This window comes from Anneissia japonica, unplaced genomic scaffold (genome assembly GCF_011630105.1).
Source record: "Anneissia japonica isolate Jap-2015-1 unplaced genomic scaffold, ASM1163010v1 scaffold288162_len571657_cov150, whole genome shotgun sequence".
Lineage (NCBI taxonomy): Eukaryota > Metazoa > Echinodermata > Crinoidea > Comatulida > Comatulidae > Anneissia > Anneissia japonica.
In genome coordinates, this window is record NW_022753254.1 from 223144 (window position 1) to 238416 (window position 15273).

The window sequence follows — 15273 nt, forward strand, 5'->3', positions numbered from 1 at the left end:
AAAATTTATCACGTAAATATATATAATGCAAGATGCAGGTTGGAGTGAATATATTCATTTAATATTTCTGACACGCAATTTCCATTACTGTACTTCCTTGTTTTGTGTACTTTTGCTGAATATAAAATTACTTAAATATAAATGTTACCGTCAAACACATACATATAAAAGAACAATTATTTGATGTAAATTGAAATTTTATTAGTACTGTAATTATTCTCCGAGACTTAAAATTTACCAGGATTTGAACTAGAATCACAAAAATGGGCATGCAAAGAAGAATATTATATCACAGGTGTGCAAAAACTACTGCACGTTCTTTTACTTCATGTTTTTGTTTGACAGAAATGTAGCTCCAGGCGCGGACCCAGTAGGAGAATACGGGGGACACGTGCACGCTCCCCACTGTTTGACCACTGAATTTTAAAATATCAATGTTGTATTGAAATGAGCGATACTCACTTATCTATTCTGAAAATTTTGTGGTTCCCCCACCCCCATCGGAACACTCAGTTGGCAAAACTGGTGGTAGCTATTATGTGTCAAGTATATCTTCTGCTCTCATTGTATTTCAGCTTGAGGGCTAACATGCAAGTATGAAAAAGCGCACAGGCATCGTTTTTTCGGAAGAGACATTTTTAGCTGTTGGTCCTGGCAGAGTACAGAGTACAGTACAGGATGGCGGTCTTCTGGTGTATTGCCCAATCACTACCAAAACAACCCCACTAGAAATGAATCTTAAGACTTTCATGGGTTCTCCTTGGTGTTTGCACCAAAAGTTCAACCCAACAAATTTTGATTTCACCAACATGAAACGAGTAATCTGAAAGTAATAGTCCCAAAAAATTGTGAACAAAATGAAAATAAACCATTTTATACCAATTGTGCTACACAAAGCAGCTGTTTTCATAAATCACCAAAAATAAAAATATATAAAATGCTTTAATACTGTCAAAAATAGTATTTATATCTCCTAAACCATGAAGAGGGTGACCCTCTATACACCAAAAGATGGTAAGAGAGCTCGCAAAACTCTTATGACTTTTAAACACCAAGTCAACAGAAGCAGACATCTCCAGTTTCTGCATCTTTTTTTCTGGACTCCTGTTTTGGTTTTTCTTTTGAGTTCATTGTTTGGTGGGTAACATGCTCACCTTTTACAGGAGTCCCAGGAGTCTCATGGCAATCAGGACGGCCTCCCGCACTCCCACAAGAAAGCAATAATCTTCCGGAAGATATAACTCGTCTCCCGAAAATTCAAAATATCTGCCTGACTTTTGACTACTATTTGTCTCGCACAATTCGGTGCCGATGGATATCACCAAGCACAGCAAAATATAGTAAGATGTGTTAAGGAAGCTTTTTTAACCAGATCTCCTGGAAGTGACTTCTTCAAACTCCTGGGGATTCCTGCTTTTAATCCCAGGATCCTGGCCTGACATTTAATCGATAGCTTGGTGCTAGATTGAACTAAAAAGCATGTTTTCTCCAGAGTGATTTTTTTCAGACTTTTTGAAAGTGTTGGGTACAGTGGCATATCTAGGAGTTTTGAAGTGGGGGATGTTAATGGGGGAGCGCAAAGGTGAAATCGGGGGTGGGGGTGCGATGATCAGTTGAGGTGATTTTAGGTGCTTTTTAACAACTTGACTGTGATTATTTTTTGTGGGGGAGGTGTCCGAAAGTGGTTGAGTAATTTTTGGAGGGGCGTGCACCGCCTCGCACCCCTAGATACGCCACTGGTTAGTTGGAATGCTGGTTAACTACTCTATATCAATTTCCAAAGGTACTTTTCCATTTGTAATTTTTAGCTTCAAAAGATACTAGTACCAAATTTTGAGACTTTACATATAGTTAAGCTACAGCCAGACTAAGTAAGAGTCTGCGATTGACCTGCTGCAAAGTGCGACCAAGTGCAATTCTAGGCTATAGCTAGCTCAAAATTACAATTCATTCCTGAGCATAAAAGCCATTTCAGTTTGCACATTATATAGGTCACTGTTTTAAAACCATAAAATTTCATCTTCTGAAATTCTTAATTGAACACACTGCATTCCTACACACATTAGAGGCCAAGTGAACAGCCCTGGTTGGGGCAGTTTATTGTGTATACTAACCAGTCTACATGTTGATAAATGAACATAATGAATCAACACCTTCAGTCATGTGGTTATGTACCCAATTTTAAGTACCATTCTTTAAAACAAAACGATTTTATGCAGCATACATATTAGATACATTACATTTCAAGTAAAATAATAATTTTTAATACATTACACTATAGGTGCTCTGGTAACACAATATCACACAGTTACAAGTAACAATTCTAGGGCCAAAGTTGGATGGAGGAACAGGGCATAACAAATACACCTGTATCCATCTTGATGATTGTCAAGACTGAGTTGCAAACCCCATTGGCTTAACAAATTCTCCTGAGGTCCCTGGCTAAGGCTCTTGGGCTTTACAAACCTGGGGGCTGGGAGGACACATAGAGTCCAAGAGGGATAAGAAGCAAAGCTCTCATCAGTTCAAGTGTTTCTAAATGTAAAGAGGATATTTTGATATTAAAGTTTTACACGCTCTTCTCATTAAGCAGCCCCAATCGGCCCATTTAAGGCCTATGGGCCTAGAAAAAATTATTTACTGTACGGGGGTCTGGCACTCCTCTTTCAGCCATTAGAAGCTCATGGTTGTTAAGCCACTGGCAAGCCATATAAAAATTATAGCAATCCACAGGATGACTACATAAACCCAAGTTGGTTTCAAACTACATCTTTCTCCATTTTAATACTCCAATTAACTAAAGTGTCTTTCTCTGTGCTACTTGGATTTAACTTCTTCTTACTAATGATCATGAGCAGCATAATGAGCGGCAGATGGAGCAGACTAAAACGAAACAGTTGCTTAGCAGACTGTGAGTCCGCCCTTTGGTAGAAGCGCCAGCTGAGCCACAAGAACCAGAGGTTTATGGGTAACGTGTCCAATGCGAATGCCCATGTTGTTAAGTCTATCATAGGTGCTAGCGTACAAAGACCGGTTATTGCAAGACAGTGGCGAAGAGCGACTCTCCGACATAACCCTGGATCGGTTGTTGCCATCATGCGATACCCACCTCGGGAATAGTCTTTTCTTAGATTCCAACTCAAAGCATTAAAATGTGGGAACTGCCAAGCATATAAAATACCAGCTAAAACCCACGCACCTATAAAATATATAAAAAAACAAAAACAATGGAAGTTTGAATAAGAAATCAATAATTTCCATAATAGACAAAATATCCTTTTATGTCTCATAAGATTTTTCTGGTAACATTATATTATTGTTTGGTTTTAAAGCTGCATTCAAATTTGCCCTGAACCAAAAATCAGTGTAGGCTACTGATGCGCTGAATGAAACATTTGACATACTAATTCAATTTTCTGATCGGTTTGGTAGAATATCCGATCCAAATATTTGGATTCTGTGTGAATACTCCTTAATTGAAGCAATCTATAATTCTTAATATGTTAGACCCATAAGTGCTAATATCGTCTATGCATTTCATATATTTTGTTCTGCCTATATACTGCATTATATACCGCATACATAGATTATTCCAGGCATCTGATTGGTTAAACAACAAGTAATTATTTCAACTATCACTCCTAACTTATGATGCAGTTTGAATGATATTTCATCAATTCCTGGGGAAAAAAGTACTATCACATTTAAATGACAGTACTTTTTTGTCCCGTCGCAATGTAATCTCTTTAGGACCCACTGAATGTCACTGTGTAATTTATGACATGCATGCACGTTAAAGGGGACTACGAGAAGAGAGATTGGTCCTTTGACAACCATAAGGTCTCTACTTGGTCGGTGCACTTTTAATTACTTTTGTTAGGCCTTGTAGAATCTATGTATGGGGTATATAAAACAAATACAAACTGCTCTAGATTTGGGGAACGATAGCCCCTTCTAGAAGTGGAGAACGTAGCAATCAATATTTGTATACTATTCACCACACAATAGACTCCATTGAATGCTCACCAACAATACTCCCAATCCTCCTCTTTGCCTACTGTACATTATTAATTCACAAATGCTGAACCCATTTCAATAAATATGTACCTGCTTCTAAACTTCCAGAACATGCTGACCATCCTATCAGAGGAGGCAATGCCCCAACCACTGCCCCTACCCAAGTGTTAACGATGCTGATCCGTTTCAAAGGGGTGTATGCCATGGTGTAGAGGGCCCAGGTGGTGATGCCGATGACTGCTGAGAGGGGGTTAACAAAGAGTCCAAGGATTGTAAGACCAGAGAGGCCAGCTATCGCTGCAAACCCCACAGAATGTGTAGAGCTACAAAGATTACAAGCACAAATTTGGTTAAAAATTTACTTTAAAAAGAAATATGAGATCTTTAAGTTACAGAGAATACAAGGTTTGTGATAAGATTAAATTTAACGAATGATTTAACAAATTTATTTATGAGCAGACATATTTCAATGTAACATCATTATCATTCTCATAAAACGACTCAAGGTTGGTGCAAGGTTTGCTTTCCTTTGGTGTACATGGCGCCTTAAAACAGGCAAAGGGAATGGAAATATATTTTTATTTGTGAATTTTCACCCATGAATCAAGATTTGACGGCATGTATTTTATCTGTCAATCAACAGTAAGCTCCTCATCTACCAAGTAATGATGATAGGAAATTCTTTAATAACTACATCTTGTCTATATTATATAGTAGACCTACTGGTGAAATGAATAAAATTATAATCACCTGAGCAGTCCACGTACTAAGACTCTATTCCTTGTTCTTAGCATCTGGGAATCAAAAGGTACTTCAAAAAACTAGATAAAAAAAAAGTTGAATTAATTTTGGAAAGGCTACAAAAGGTTAACAGGTTACAATAATGCCAGAAACCATGGTAACAGCACTTGGAATTTAATGGTCTAGGCTAGACTGGTAGTAGTGTAGAGACTTGGTCCGAGACCATGCTTTGACGACTGTATTTTTTGATTGGTTTTACCACCTACATCTCTTTATTATTCATCAAAAATGTAAGATACTACCAGCAATTTAACTACACATCAGACAGAACCTACAGTACATGCAAAATTTTAGTTCATGTTTTTACAAAGCCAAAGTGACCTCACATTTTTATGCCTAGGATGACTAGGTTTATATTGTTTGTAACAACATAAACAAAAACATACAGTACAAATAAGTTTGAAACACAATTAATATATGCATATTAAAGTAGAGGTTTAGGTGTACAATGGAGGTATAAGGACTTCACCTGGTTCATTGCATTGGCTGAGCAGGATGTAAAGAATGTTCCTAAAGACATGAGGGCAAAGGTCGTTGGCACAAAATCCCCTGATGACATACCATAGCCTGCCATTGCAGATAGCACAACCAAACCTGAAATACATTATAAACAAGAGTACTAGTAATGATATTCAGTTTTTATACTGGACTGATAATGATTTATTTAAAATTATTTATTTATTTATTTTAATAATATCCACAAATCTCAGAAAATAACTGTTTGAGCTTTAAAATTTCATTTTAAAAAATTTCAAAAATTTTCCTTTTGCAACTGATAAACTCCCTCATGACATGAGATAAAACATCTCATAATTTGCAAAAGCATATAATGACCAAAGGTCAAATAAATTTACCTGTAAGTCTGCTTTTTGAGAGTTGCATATATAATGAAGGCAGGTCACTTAATTGCACTTTGTTCTCGACCCACTTCGGGAGTTCAGTAACCTGTTGTTTATTTCCATCATCTGGCTCTATAGGACATGGCACAACGTGGGCCACTAACTGGTCGGCCACCGATGGGTCTTCCTTCTTAGCTTCATTAGGTCGTAACCTATGACCCGGTATTTGTATTTTATGTAATGTTCTATCTGATAAATCATTTTCATTGCTTTTTCTATTTATTATTTCATCTTCACATAAATGTCTATGTATTTTATCAGAATCACATGATTTATTTACTTCATAGTTTTTATCAATTGTATCTTTGGTTTCCTTTAATGGTTTAGCACCGGCAGTTGCTAGTTGAGGTGTTTTTGTTGTCAACTGCAAAAAAAAAAAAAAAAACAAGAAAAGAAACCTTCGTTATTCAATCCATTCAACAAGTGCAATTCTAATAAAAAATCAATACAATTTTATTGTTTTGTTTTTTTTTCTATACTTTTGTATGGCTTTAATAAAATAAAACACAAAGTAGTAGTCCTCAAACTAAAGGGTTGCCAATTACAAATAAATGAGAGGATTGCAAGACTATTGAACATAATGAAGTTTACATACTGCCAAATTTTCCAGTACAGTAAAATATCATTTAAAATTTTTACTTCAATTTTGTTTACAAGTTCAAAACATAAGAAAGTATAATACATACTCCAAGTATTGAAATGCACGCCATCCTGTTGGGATTCAATATTTCGACATTAATAATGTCATCATCAGGAAATTTTTCATTTTCTGATGATGACATAATTAATGGCGAAATATTGAATCCCAACACGATGGCGTGCATTTCAATACTTGGAGTATGTATTATATTTTCTTATCTGAGATTAATCAGTGGACCTTTCAGTTCAAAACATGTTTTGAGTATACTTTTTAATAACGTTCCGAAATATGGGTAATGTAGCAGCAAGTTGCCTAGGTGTTTGTTTGGGTCATCAGTCATAAAGTCTGAGAACTGCAATATAGAATACAATTTTGAGCTTATTAATACTTTCTATTTCTAAATCTTACATAAAAATGGTAGTGTAGTACTTGTGTCTTACCTTTCTTAAATCTTTCCTAAATGATGACGAAAGATGGCGCACTCTAGGACGGAGAGAAAATTTAGACCTTGGAAGCTGATTAGTTGCGATGGAAAATCTTTGTGTACTTCCTATACGAGGCAATGACACATACATCTGCCGGCAAACACCTAGCAAGTCAAATTTTCAAAAGAAGGTTCAAGTTATGGCATTTCATATCAAAATATTTTAGTTCAGACCAGTGGTGTATCTAGGAGTCTTGAAATGAGGGGGGGGGGGGAAGAGCCCCTAAGGTGAAGGGTCATACAGTATTATGTTGTGGGAATTAGAATATTTCATTAATTCTAATTCGATTCCAAGTTTTTTATTCATCAAAATTGTAAATAGCCGCCAATGACTGAATCACATATTTCTATTTTTAATATTTGAAGTTTGCAAGAGATGTAACTTAAACAATAACAAAAAATAACTATTGAATGACTATAAACATTTCTGGGAAATCATTCAAATTTTTAATACTGTAATCATACAGAGAGGGTTAATCGGATTCGGACCTGTAAAATCCCTGAAGCTTGGCAATTCAATTTAATTCAACAAAACATTTATTTTCTTCCAAAGGCACAAGAAAATACAAAATAGCAACTTTACAAAAAGTACAACTTTTTATTGATTGATTTGATTTCATTTGATTTGGCATCTAGGCCTATCTACACATATATTAAATACAACAATTGATAAAATATGTCATAAAATTATTGAAACAGGAAATATTAAAATTACTTTTTTTAATAAACAATTATGAAAAATATGGATACAAAATTTAATCAGCACTGTACTACTAGGATCGGATGCCAGTCAACTCACCCCCTAGCAAACTAGCCCCTTGCAATCTCGCCCCTTACTTACAAACATTCCCCTTCCCTTAACTTAACAAACTCGCCCCTTACAAACTCACTCGCCCATAAAAAGTTGACTGGTTCCCCTACCTAGCTAGCTAGGATCTAATGAGAGCCGCAAACTAACGCGCGCACCTAGAGCATGAGCTCCATAGAATACCCGCTCGATTGAGTGTCTAGTAGTAGGAGGCCTAGGGCCAGGCCTAGGGGGCCCTAGTAGTAGTAGTACGTAGTATAAGTAGTAGGCCTAGGCCTAGTAGTACGCGAGACATGATGGATGGAAAATTGTACCGGCTGGGCCTAGCTGGAGGCAGGTATTTAATTATTATTTATAGCATGCATAGGCCTAGCCTGTTGTTGGTGTAACTAGTCAAAATTTCAGAGTGGTTTTATTTAAAAAAAAAAAACAAAAACAAATAAATTGAATATCATATCACTTACCGCAGCACATGAATTTCATGTAAGCTGCCATGTTGTGTTCTAAAAAGTCCTCTCGGAATGGAATCGGATCCGCTCGGTTTCGCTTCCGATACGACATGCTTGATTGAGCACGCAGAGCACATCATCGACGATTTTCTATACAAAGTTATGGCACCTGCAGGTAAACAATCTAAAGAACGAAAATGGTACCAAGGTAAACGAAAACAGCCATATAAAGATGCGTTCCAAAGAATGAACTTTCTTTATCAGGTAAATTTGCCTTTACAATCTAGATTTAACTGATTTTCCAGATCAATAAATAGGCCTAGCCTACTAACTATCCAAGACTCGACTAGCCTAACCTCTAGGCTCCTAGGGCCTAAACTAGGCCTAGGCCTAGAAAGTAAGACTAGGCATAAGGCTAGTAGGCCTAGTAGTAGTAGTAGTAATAATAGTAATAATAAGTAGTAATATGCCTACTTTCTACTTCTTAGTACTAGCTAGCTAGGCTGCCTGATGCTGGCTTTGCGTGTGGGCTTAGTGGTGAGTGACAGGTCTGGCCGTAGATTTACTTGATTCCCATGATGTAACTTACCTGAGTATAGAAGCCAAGCATACAATGCTTATTGGCCCCTCGAGAGTCGATGAGCAATCTATACTATTTCGTGTACGGGGCAAATTTTACCGGGTGGTCAGCCCAATGCCTCTCAATTACAGATTTAAACATATTTAGGGATGTAACATTAACGTCTTCCTCAGACAATAAGTTTCAATTCTTAATAATTCGCCTTGAGAATGTCCCTTTTCTCAGATTAGCTCTAGAGTAATGGTGCTTTAATTTGAATGGCATCTAGTGGCACTATCAACATTAAAATAAAAAAAATAATCTTTAGAAATATTATCAAAACCATGAACAATTCTAAACACTTGCAATAAATCTGCACGCTGTCTTTGATACTTTATCAAATTTTTCTACAGATAATCTATTCTCTAACTCGCTTTTCTTGTTTAAAAAGGAATCATAGTTTGTATACATGAATTTATAATTATAAATTGAGCCAATATTTTCTGATAAATTAACATTACTTCTATTATTATATCCATTATTTCTTGTATTCACTTTAGACACAAAATTTCTTCTTAGAAATCTTTCCGTATCTAATAACTTAAGTCCTTCTCTCCTTTTTTGAATACGTTCATTTAATTCTTCTTTTAAAACCCTAAATTTTTCACGTTCGCTCTGGGTTCTATCATTACTGACTGCACTATCCATTTTTCTAGCTATCTCAAAAGTCTTCCTTTTCGACTGCTCATTATTAAAGATGACCTTAATAGGTCGAATTCTAACGCCTCGTGCACCTACACGAAAAATAGATTTAACATTATTTTCAAAATTTTTATTTTTCTTGCTTGTTTTTTGTTTTGTTATCAGCTACATCACTCTTTGACTCCTCCAATCTATATATCATTAAGTTATTTTTATGTCTATTTTTTTCCTGTTCTTCAAATTTATTTTCAATAATTTTATCAACATCAATAAAATCTCTATCTTTGGATACAATTGCCTCCATGTTACGTTTAATTTCCGAGATCTCATTCTGCATTTTTTCTTGGGTTTTTAATAGACACAAGGGAATTCATCACTCCCCAATTGTGACATTACAAGACCTACAATACCAATGGATACTAGAAATTCCTGTTTTAAGACATTCATATGTTTTCTTATTGATCGACTGACAAGATATATGGAACCATAAAGAACAAAAGTCACATTGAAGAGCCTTATCATTATCAGAGACCTTAGCATAACAAGCTCCACACTTGTCCCCTACTGATTCAGAGTCCCTACTAGACATAATTGACACTGCTGGGCCTAGCCACAAAAATCACTCGAATCGTTAGAAAAATTATGAAAATCGATGTTTGATAATATATTAAAGGTGCCTAAGCAAAGTAATTAGTCGTTATTTAAAAGATTTGAGATACTAAAGAAGAGGAAAATCACTCAGGCTAAATAAAAGACTGATTTTACCACAACCAAAAGAATAGCGCCAGCTCTGTCTTGGTAGAGGTAGGCCAACACTAGATACTCAGCCAATGTATGTTAGTTAGGCCTGGACGTAAGTAGGCCTAGCCTAAGTTTACTTTTACTTCACACTGTGAAGTATTTTATTTGCACAAAGGATATCTTTAAAAACACTAAAATTTATATGGAAAAATCACTAGGAAAATAGGTGCGCAGAAACGCAACTAGGCATAAACATAAACTAATACATTGTTTGTAGGAGATAGGCCAATTCCTATGTTTTTTTGCAAAGATTGCATGAAAATCAGCCCTTTTTTTCTGCCTAGTCCTAATTCTTGCGAAGGGGATAACATAAATATAGTTATTTTACAATCTGGTCCTAATCCAGTCCATAGCATCCAATCAGATCCCTCAGATCCAACTAGTGTACCACTTCCTTCCTCCCATAATCAAAGTAAGTACTAATTGATCATTGTCAAACTGGTTAGGGGCTGTTTGCCTCTGTCACTTATATACTGTACCCTAACAAGCTTCTACTAAAAAGTAAAACTTGTGGAAGTTATATAGTACTGTACCTTTTAAGATGGCTTTAATTGTCTTATTTTTCCTATACAAACTTTGTAATTGCAGTAAAGCTCAATAGTAACATTCCCACCCTGTTGGAGTAGGACAAAAAGTACATAATTTATGTGACAAATATCTGTGATTTGCCCATAAATGGGTAAGATATGACATCATTATGCCCATACATGGATGTGGTATGACATCATCCTGCCCATATACTGTATGGACATGATATGACATCATCATGGCTATACGTTATTGGCAGTTCACACAAACTTGTTTCATGATAGTGGGGATAGAGGTTTACATTCACTCATTGATTTTCACAGGCTGCTCATTTGACGCTTAAACAAGATCCTGACAATCTTGAATTAGTTCGGTTTTATATATACACTATGAAGATGATAGCACAGCGACTGGTATTAAGAATGTAAGACTCAAGTACCTTTTTCATGATCTGTAATATCTTTCAGGACTACTGACACACATTTAAAGATACATTGCAAGGGTGTATCCAGGATTTTTACTGGGTGGGCCGTGATCATAATTTTTTAGACCATTTCGGTGGGAGACAGGAAAATCGATTACAGCGCCACCAGCTTGAAGCGGATGGCAGGCTCAGTTTCAGAATTTCTGGAATCAAGATAGATTATGTCATGCAATTGGCAAGGTCTTTGGACTCATTGCTGGTACCTCATCAATGCTTTTTCATTGATGTCATCATTGTGAAAAGGCCCTAGAAAAAAATGTCTTTGGAAAAAATGTGGACCTTTGAAAAATTTTGGGGGGGTTCGACCCACCCCCCCTTCTTGCATACATCCATGCATTGTCCCTTGGAAATTAAAAAAAAAATATCATTAAGAAAAATTTTGAAATTACTGTAACTGCTAATTTTGCAGTACCATACATAATTTAAAAAAAATGTGTACCCTGATTTTTCTACTGGATAATGATAATAAGAATAATAAAACACTTCCAGTGACTAGTGTATCTCTCCTTTTTTGCAGTAAAATTACTGGCAAATATTTTTTAAATACACTAATTTCTATGTTAAGTTTTAAAGACGAATGCATTTCATCCTGGGTAGGAGTCATTTCCCAGTGGTCAGCAGTGCTGTACAGCCAATTCTAAAAAAGCCTGCAGACTAATTTTATTTGACAAAAACATAAATATAAATATGATCATGATGACCATATATTGGTACATCATATAATATGTAGGCGGACAACAGTTTTTTGTATAGGAAACTTTTTTCTTTGTGTAATTTATTGTGACTTGTTTTATCGTTATATTATTATTATTACGATTACAGTGAGCCAGAAATTAAAAGGACAATTTGCAAAAAGTGTAGTCTACTCCTTGTTCCAGGTGTTACAGCCATTTCAAGACAAAGAGGTAAAAAAAGAGATTGAATTGCCTGAATCAACCAGAATTTAAATTACATCTATTAAAAAACAAATTGGTTTTTAATTCAAAATTTGTATTGATTAACCAAAGTATTAAGAAACAAGTGTAATTATATTTTTATATCAATTTTTCCCACTAGGCAAGAGGGAGCAACACCAAGTGGTAACGTGCATAAGCTGTGGCCATCTGAAACGTTTCAACTCCAGCAGCAATTATAAGCTCTGGACAGATATTCCAGAGGCCAGGATTTCAATGTTTGGCCCTACAGACGACAAAATGTAGGTATATTACACATACAGTAGGTGGTGCGTAGATTTTGTTATAAACACCATAACATCTTCATTATCATCGCCATCATCATCATCATCATCACCATCATCTTTCTCTATAGAGCAATAATACAGAGCGTTCTAAACTCTGTTTAATTTGTACTTATAAAAGCCTAAAAAACAAAATGTAAATAACTGACTGACATACGAAATTAACAAATAATTAAAGAGGATATTGTACACCTAGGCGATATTTAGGACAAAAAGAAAATAAACGACATGACTCATCCACTACATAATGATTTTATTCTTAGTAATTCCTGGCTGCCGCTATAGAAATTCTTTTTTTCTTTCCCTAATTGTATTCATCTACACAATACTAATGTTAAGATGTTAATTTAAGTGCAATTTAGGCCTATTTAAATGCTGATTTCAGTATGTGCTATATATATCATGTATAGATATTGTATTGTTTTTATATTGTTACATACTAATCTTGAATATAATTTATTTATTTATTAATGTGCTGTATATGTTTTTTATTCTTTGTCAGTGGAAACTAACTTCTGACTTTTCAAAGAATAAAATTATCTTGTATCAACAACATCATCATTGTTGTCCTCATCGTCATCATTCATCAACATCATCTTCATCACCATCATCATTATAATTATTTTCATCATCATCTTCATAATAATCCATCATCGTCCTCTTCATCATCAACAACATCTTCATCATCATAATCATTATCGTCATTGTCATAATCATCATCATCTTCATAAAGTATTTTGAATTAATTATATATGGTATGGTAGTTTTACCAAATAATGACTCTTGATTGCATACCAAAGCAGATAAATGTTTAATGTTTATTTTACCAAAAAAGGCCTCTTGCCCAAGCCAAATTGACCCAAAATATATGGTTATTTTTTTGTTCAATTATTTTTTTTTAAGGCGGAGCCTGAAAATATATATTTAACTAATTATTGATTTTAGCTTTGATGATAATTCTTTACTTACAAATTTTTAACTCTTCATAATTTTAACTAATATTTACATTGTAAATTTTCTGTGCTTACTTATCAATTTTATTGTAATGCACATTTGAACATTTTATTTATGGAACCTGTGCTATATAAATTAATTTATTATTATTAATTATTATTATATCCGTAATGTAAAATCATATATATTAGCTATATACATGTATAAAATGCAGTTATTTATGAAGCTAATAGCATGTTTGTATTTTATATTTAATAATATATTTGTTGTTGTTAAAGATATTGCCTTGCAGTGGCGTATCTTAGAGTCTTGAAATAGGGGGAGGGGGCTCGATGATTTAGTGAGTGAGTGCTAACATGCAATATAAAGTGATATGTGGCTTTAAGATTCATGATTTTTTTAAGAATCATGATTTATAAGTGTATTGTCTTCTATTATGATCTTTTTTATTTTTATTTTGTAGTTATTATTGTTATTTCTTTGTAGGGCATCAAAACTTAAAGCTTGCTTGTACTTGATGACTTTTCAATCAGTCTTTAAAATGAGAATTGTAAACCAAAAATATAAAGGAAATTGATTAAATAAGTTTATTGTGAAATGGTGATTTTTATGTACTTGAGCGTGATTTTTTGCTTCAATTTTGTTTTGGGGGCGTTTGCTTTTATCATTTGTATATACATTATTCTCATTTTTTCCACATTTGTGTTTTTACAGAGATCCTGCTGGAACGTGAGTTGGACACTTACATGGATTTAACGGATCTTGGTCAGAGCCTGCTTATAATATGAATCAATGACACTATAAATGTCTTAGTAACCTTAGCACTCACGACCCATTTTTGAATAAAATCCATACTGTGCAATATAAACTCAGCAGCAATGGTAATCAATGAGTAAAAAGCACACAAACATGAAAGTACAATCATTTATGTAGGTACTGAACACTGAATATATATGAAGATTGATATTGTAAGTAGGAGAGGTTTTGACACAGTGGTTTCAGGTCTACTTGAGGTCAAAGTTTGAATGCCCCGACATTTCAAAGAGTAAGATCGGGTGACACATAATGAGTGCCGAAGGTACGAACGGCGGCTGGGGCCAGGGGACCCCCAAGTGCTCCCGGTCGAATGCCCCTGGACGCTTTGGCTTAAAATGGCATATCGATCGATATTAGTGAGTTTATAATGATCTCAGATACAGTAGTTATTGAAACTTGGAGGTAGAATATTATGATGATGGATGTTAATAATTATAGTAAAATTCATTACAAATTGAAAAAGAAACAACATTTACTCGTATTTTAAGATAAGCTTAAGTTTTGCCAGTGTTTGCGTAAGATCGTAAAATTTGATTGGAATGCGTAAGACTTGCGGCGAATGCGTACGGGTTGACAGATCTGTATTGTTAACATATTGTTATTGTTTGTTTATAAGACTCACTCTCATTGGAGCAATATAATTATCACTTAAAGTGCCATTACAGTAGAACCTCTCCTTTGGGACACCCCTATTAAGGGAACGGAGACACTTTCTGAGTGTGCAAAATGGTCAAAGCAATACAATTTAACCCCTATTAAGGCTACACTTTTTTTTTTTTATTGTATCAACAGTTGTCTCCAATAAGAAAAAAAATCATTCACATTTTTATTTTTGACACCTAATCATTATTCATTAGTGGTCGTGGGACTGGTTTGGGCCCTACCTAAGCTGGTCAAACATTTCATTTGGGTCTATACCCCAGCTGCATTGATGAGGCCTAGAAGGCCGAAACGGATCCGTCTGCAGATATTGGGATTCCTTCCAGTAGATACTTAGTTTATTTTGTCATTCTGATCGGATTTTCTCTACTGTTCCGTTTTAATTTTAAATAGTTTTGCATTATGTGGCCGTTTGCTGTTTCATGGGTTTTCCC

General features: G+C 34.9%; 2 protein-coding genes across 2 annotated transcripts; one reads left to right on the forward strand and one right to left on the reverse strand.

Annotated features, from left to right (window-relative positions):
- Window positions 1-179: 179 nt before the first annotated feature.
- On the reverse strand, window positions 180-8250 carry LOC117122801 (protoheme IX farnesyltransferase, mitochondrial-like). Its single transcript, XM_033268542.1, has 7 exons — window positions 8114-8250; window positions 6798-6946; window positions 5673-6081; window positions 5288-5412; window positions 4768-4838; window positions 4108-4340; window positions 180-3199 (listed from the first exon to the last, which is right to left on the reverse strand). Exons 1-7 carry the CDS (start codon window positions 8208-8210, stop codon window positions 2760-2762), a joined length of 1524 nt encoding a protein of 507 aa, XP_033124433.1. The 5' UTR covers window positions 8211-8250; the 3' UTR covers window positions 180-2759.
- LOC117122802 (ribonuclease P protein subunit p21-like) lies at window positions 8156-15014 on the forward strand. The gene is made up of 5 exons (XM_033268543.1): window positions 8156-8362; window positions 11012-11112; window positions 11995-12077; window positions 12229-12367; window positions 14078-15014. Exons 1-5 carry the CDS (start codon window positions 8171-8173, stop codon window positions 14094-14096), a joined length of 534 nt encoding a protein of 177 aa, XP_033124434.1. The 5' UTR covers window positions 8156-8170; the 3' UTR covers window positions 14097-15014.
- Window positions 15015-15273: the final 259 nt, after the last annotated feature.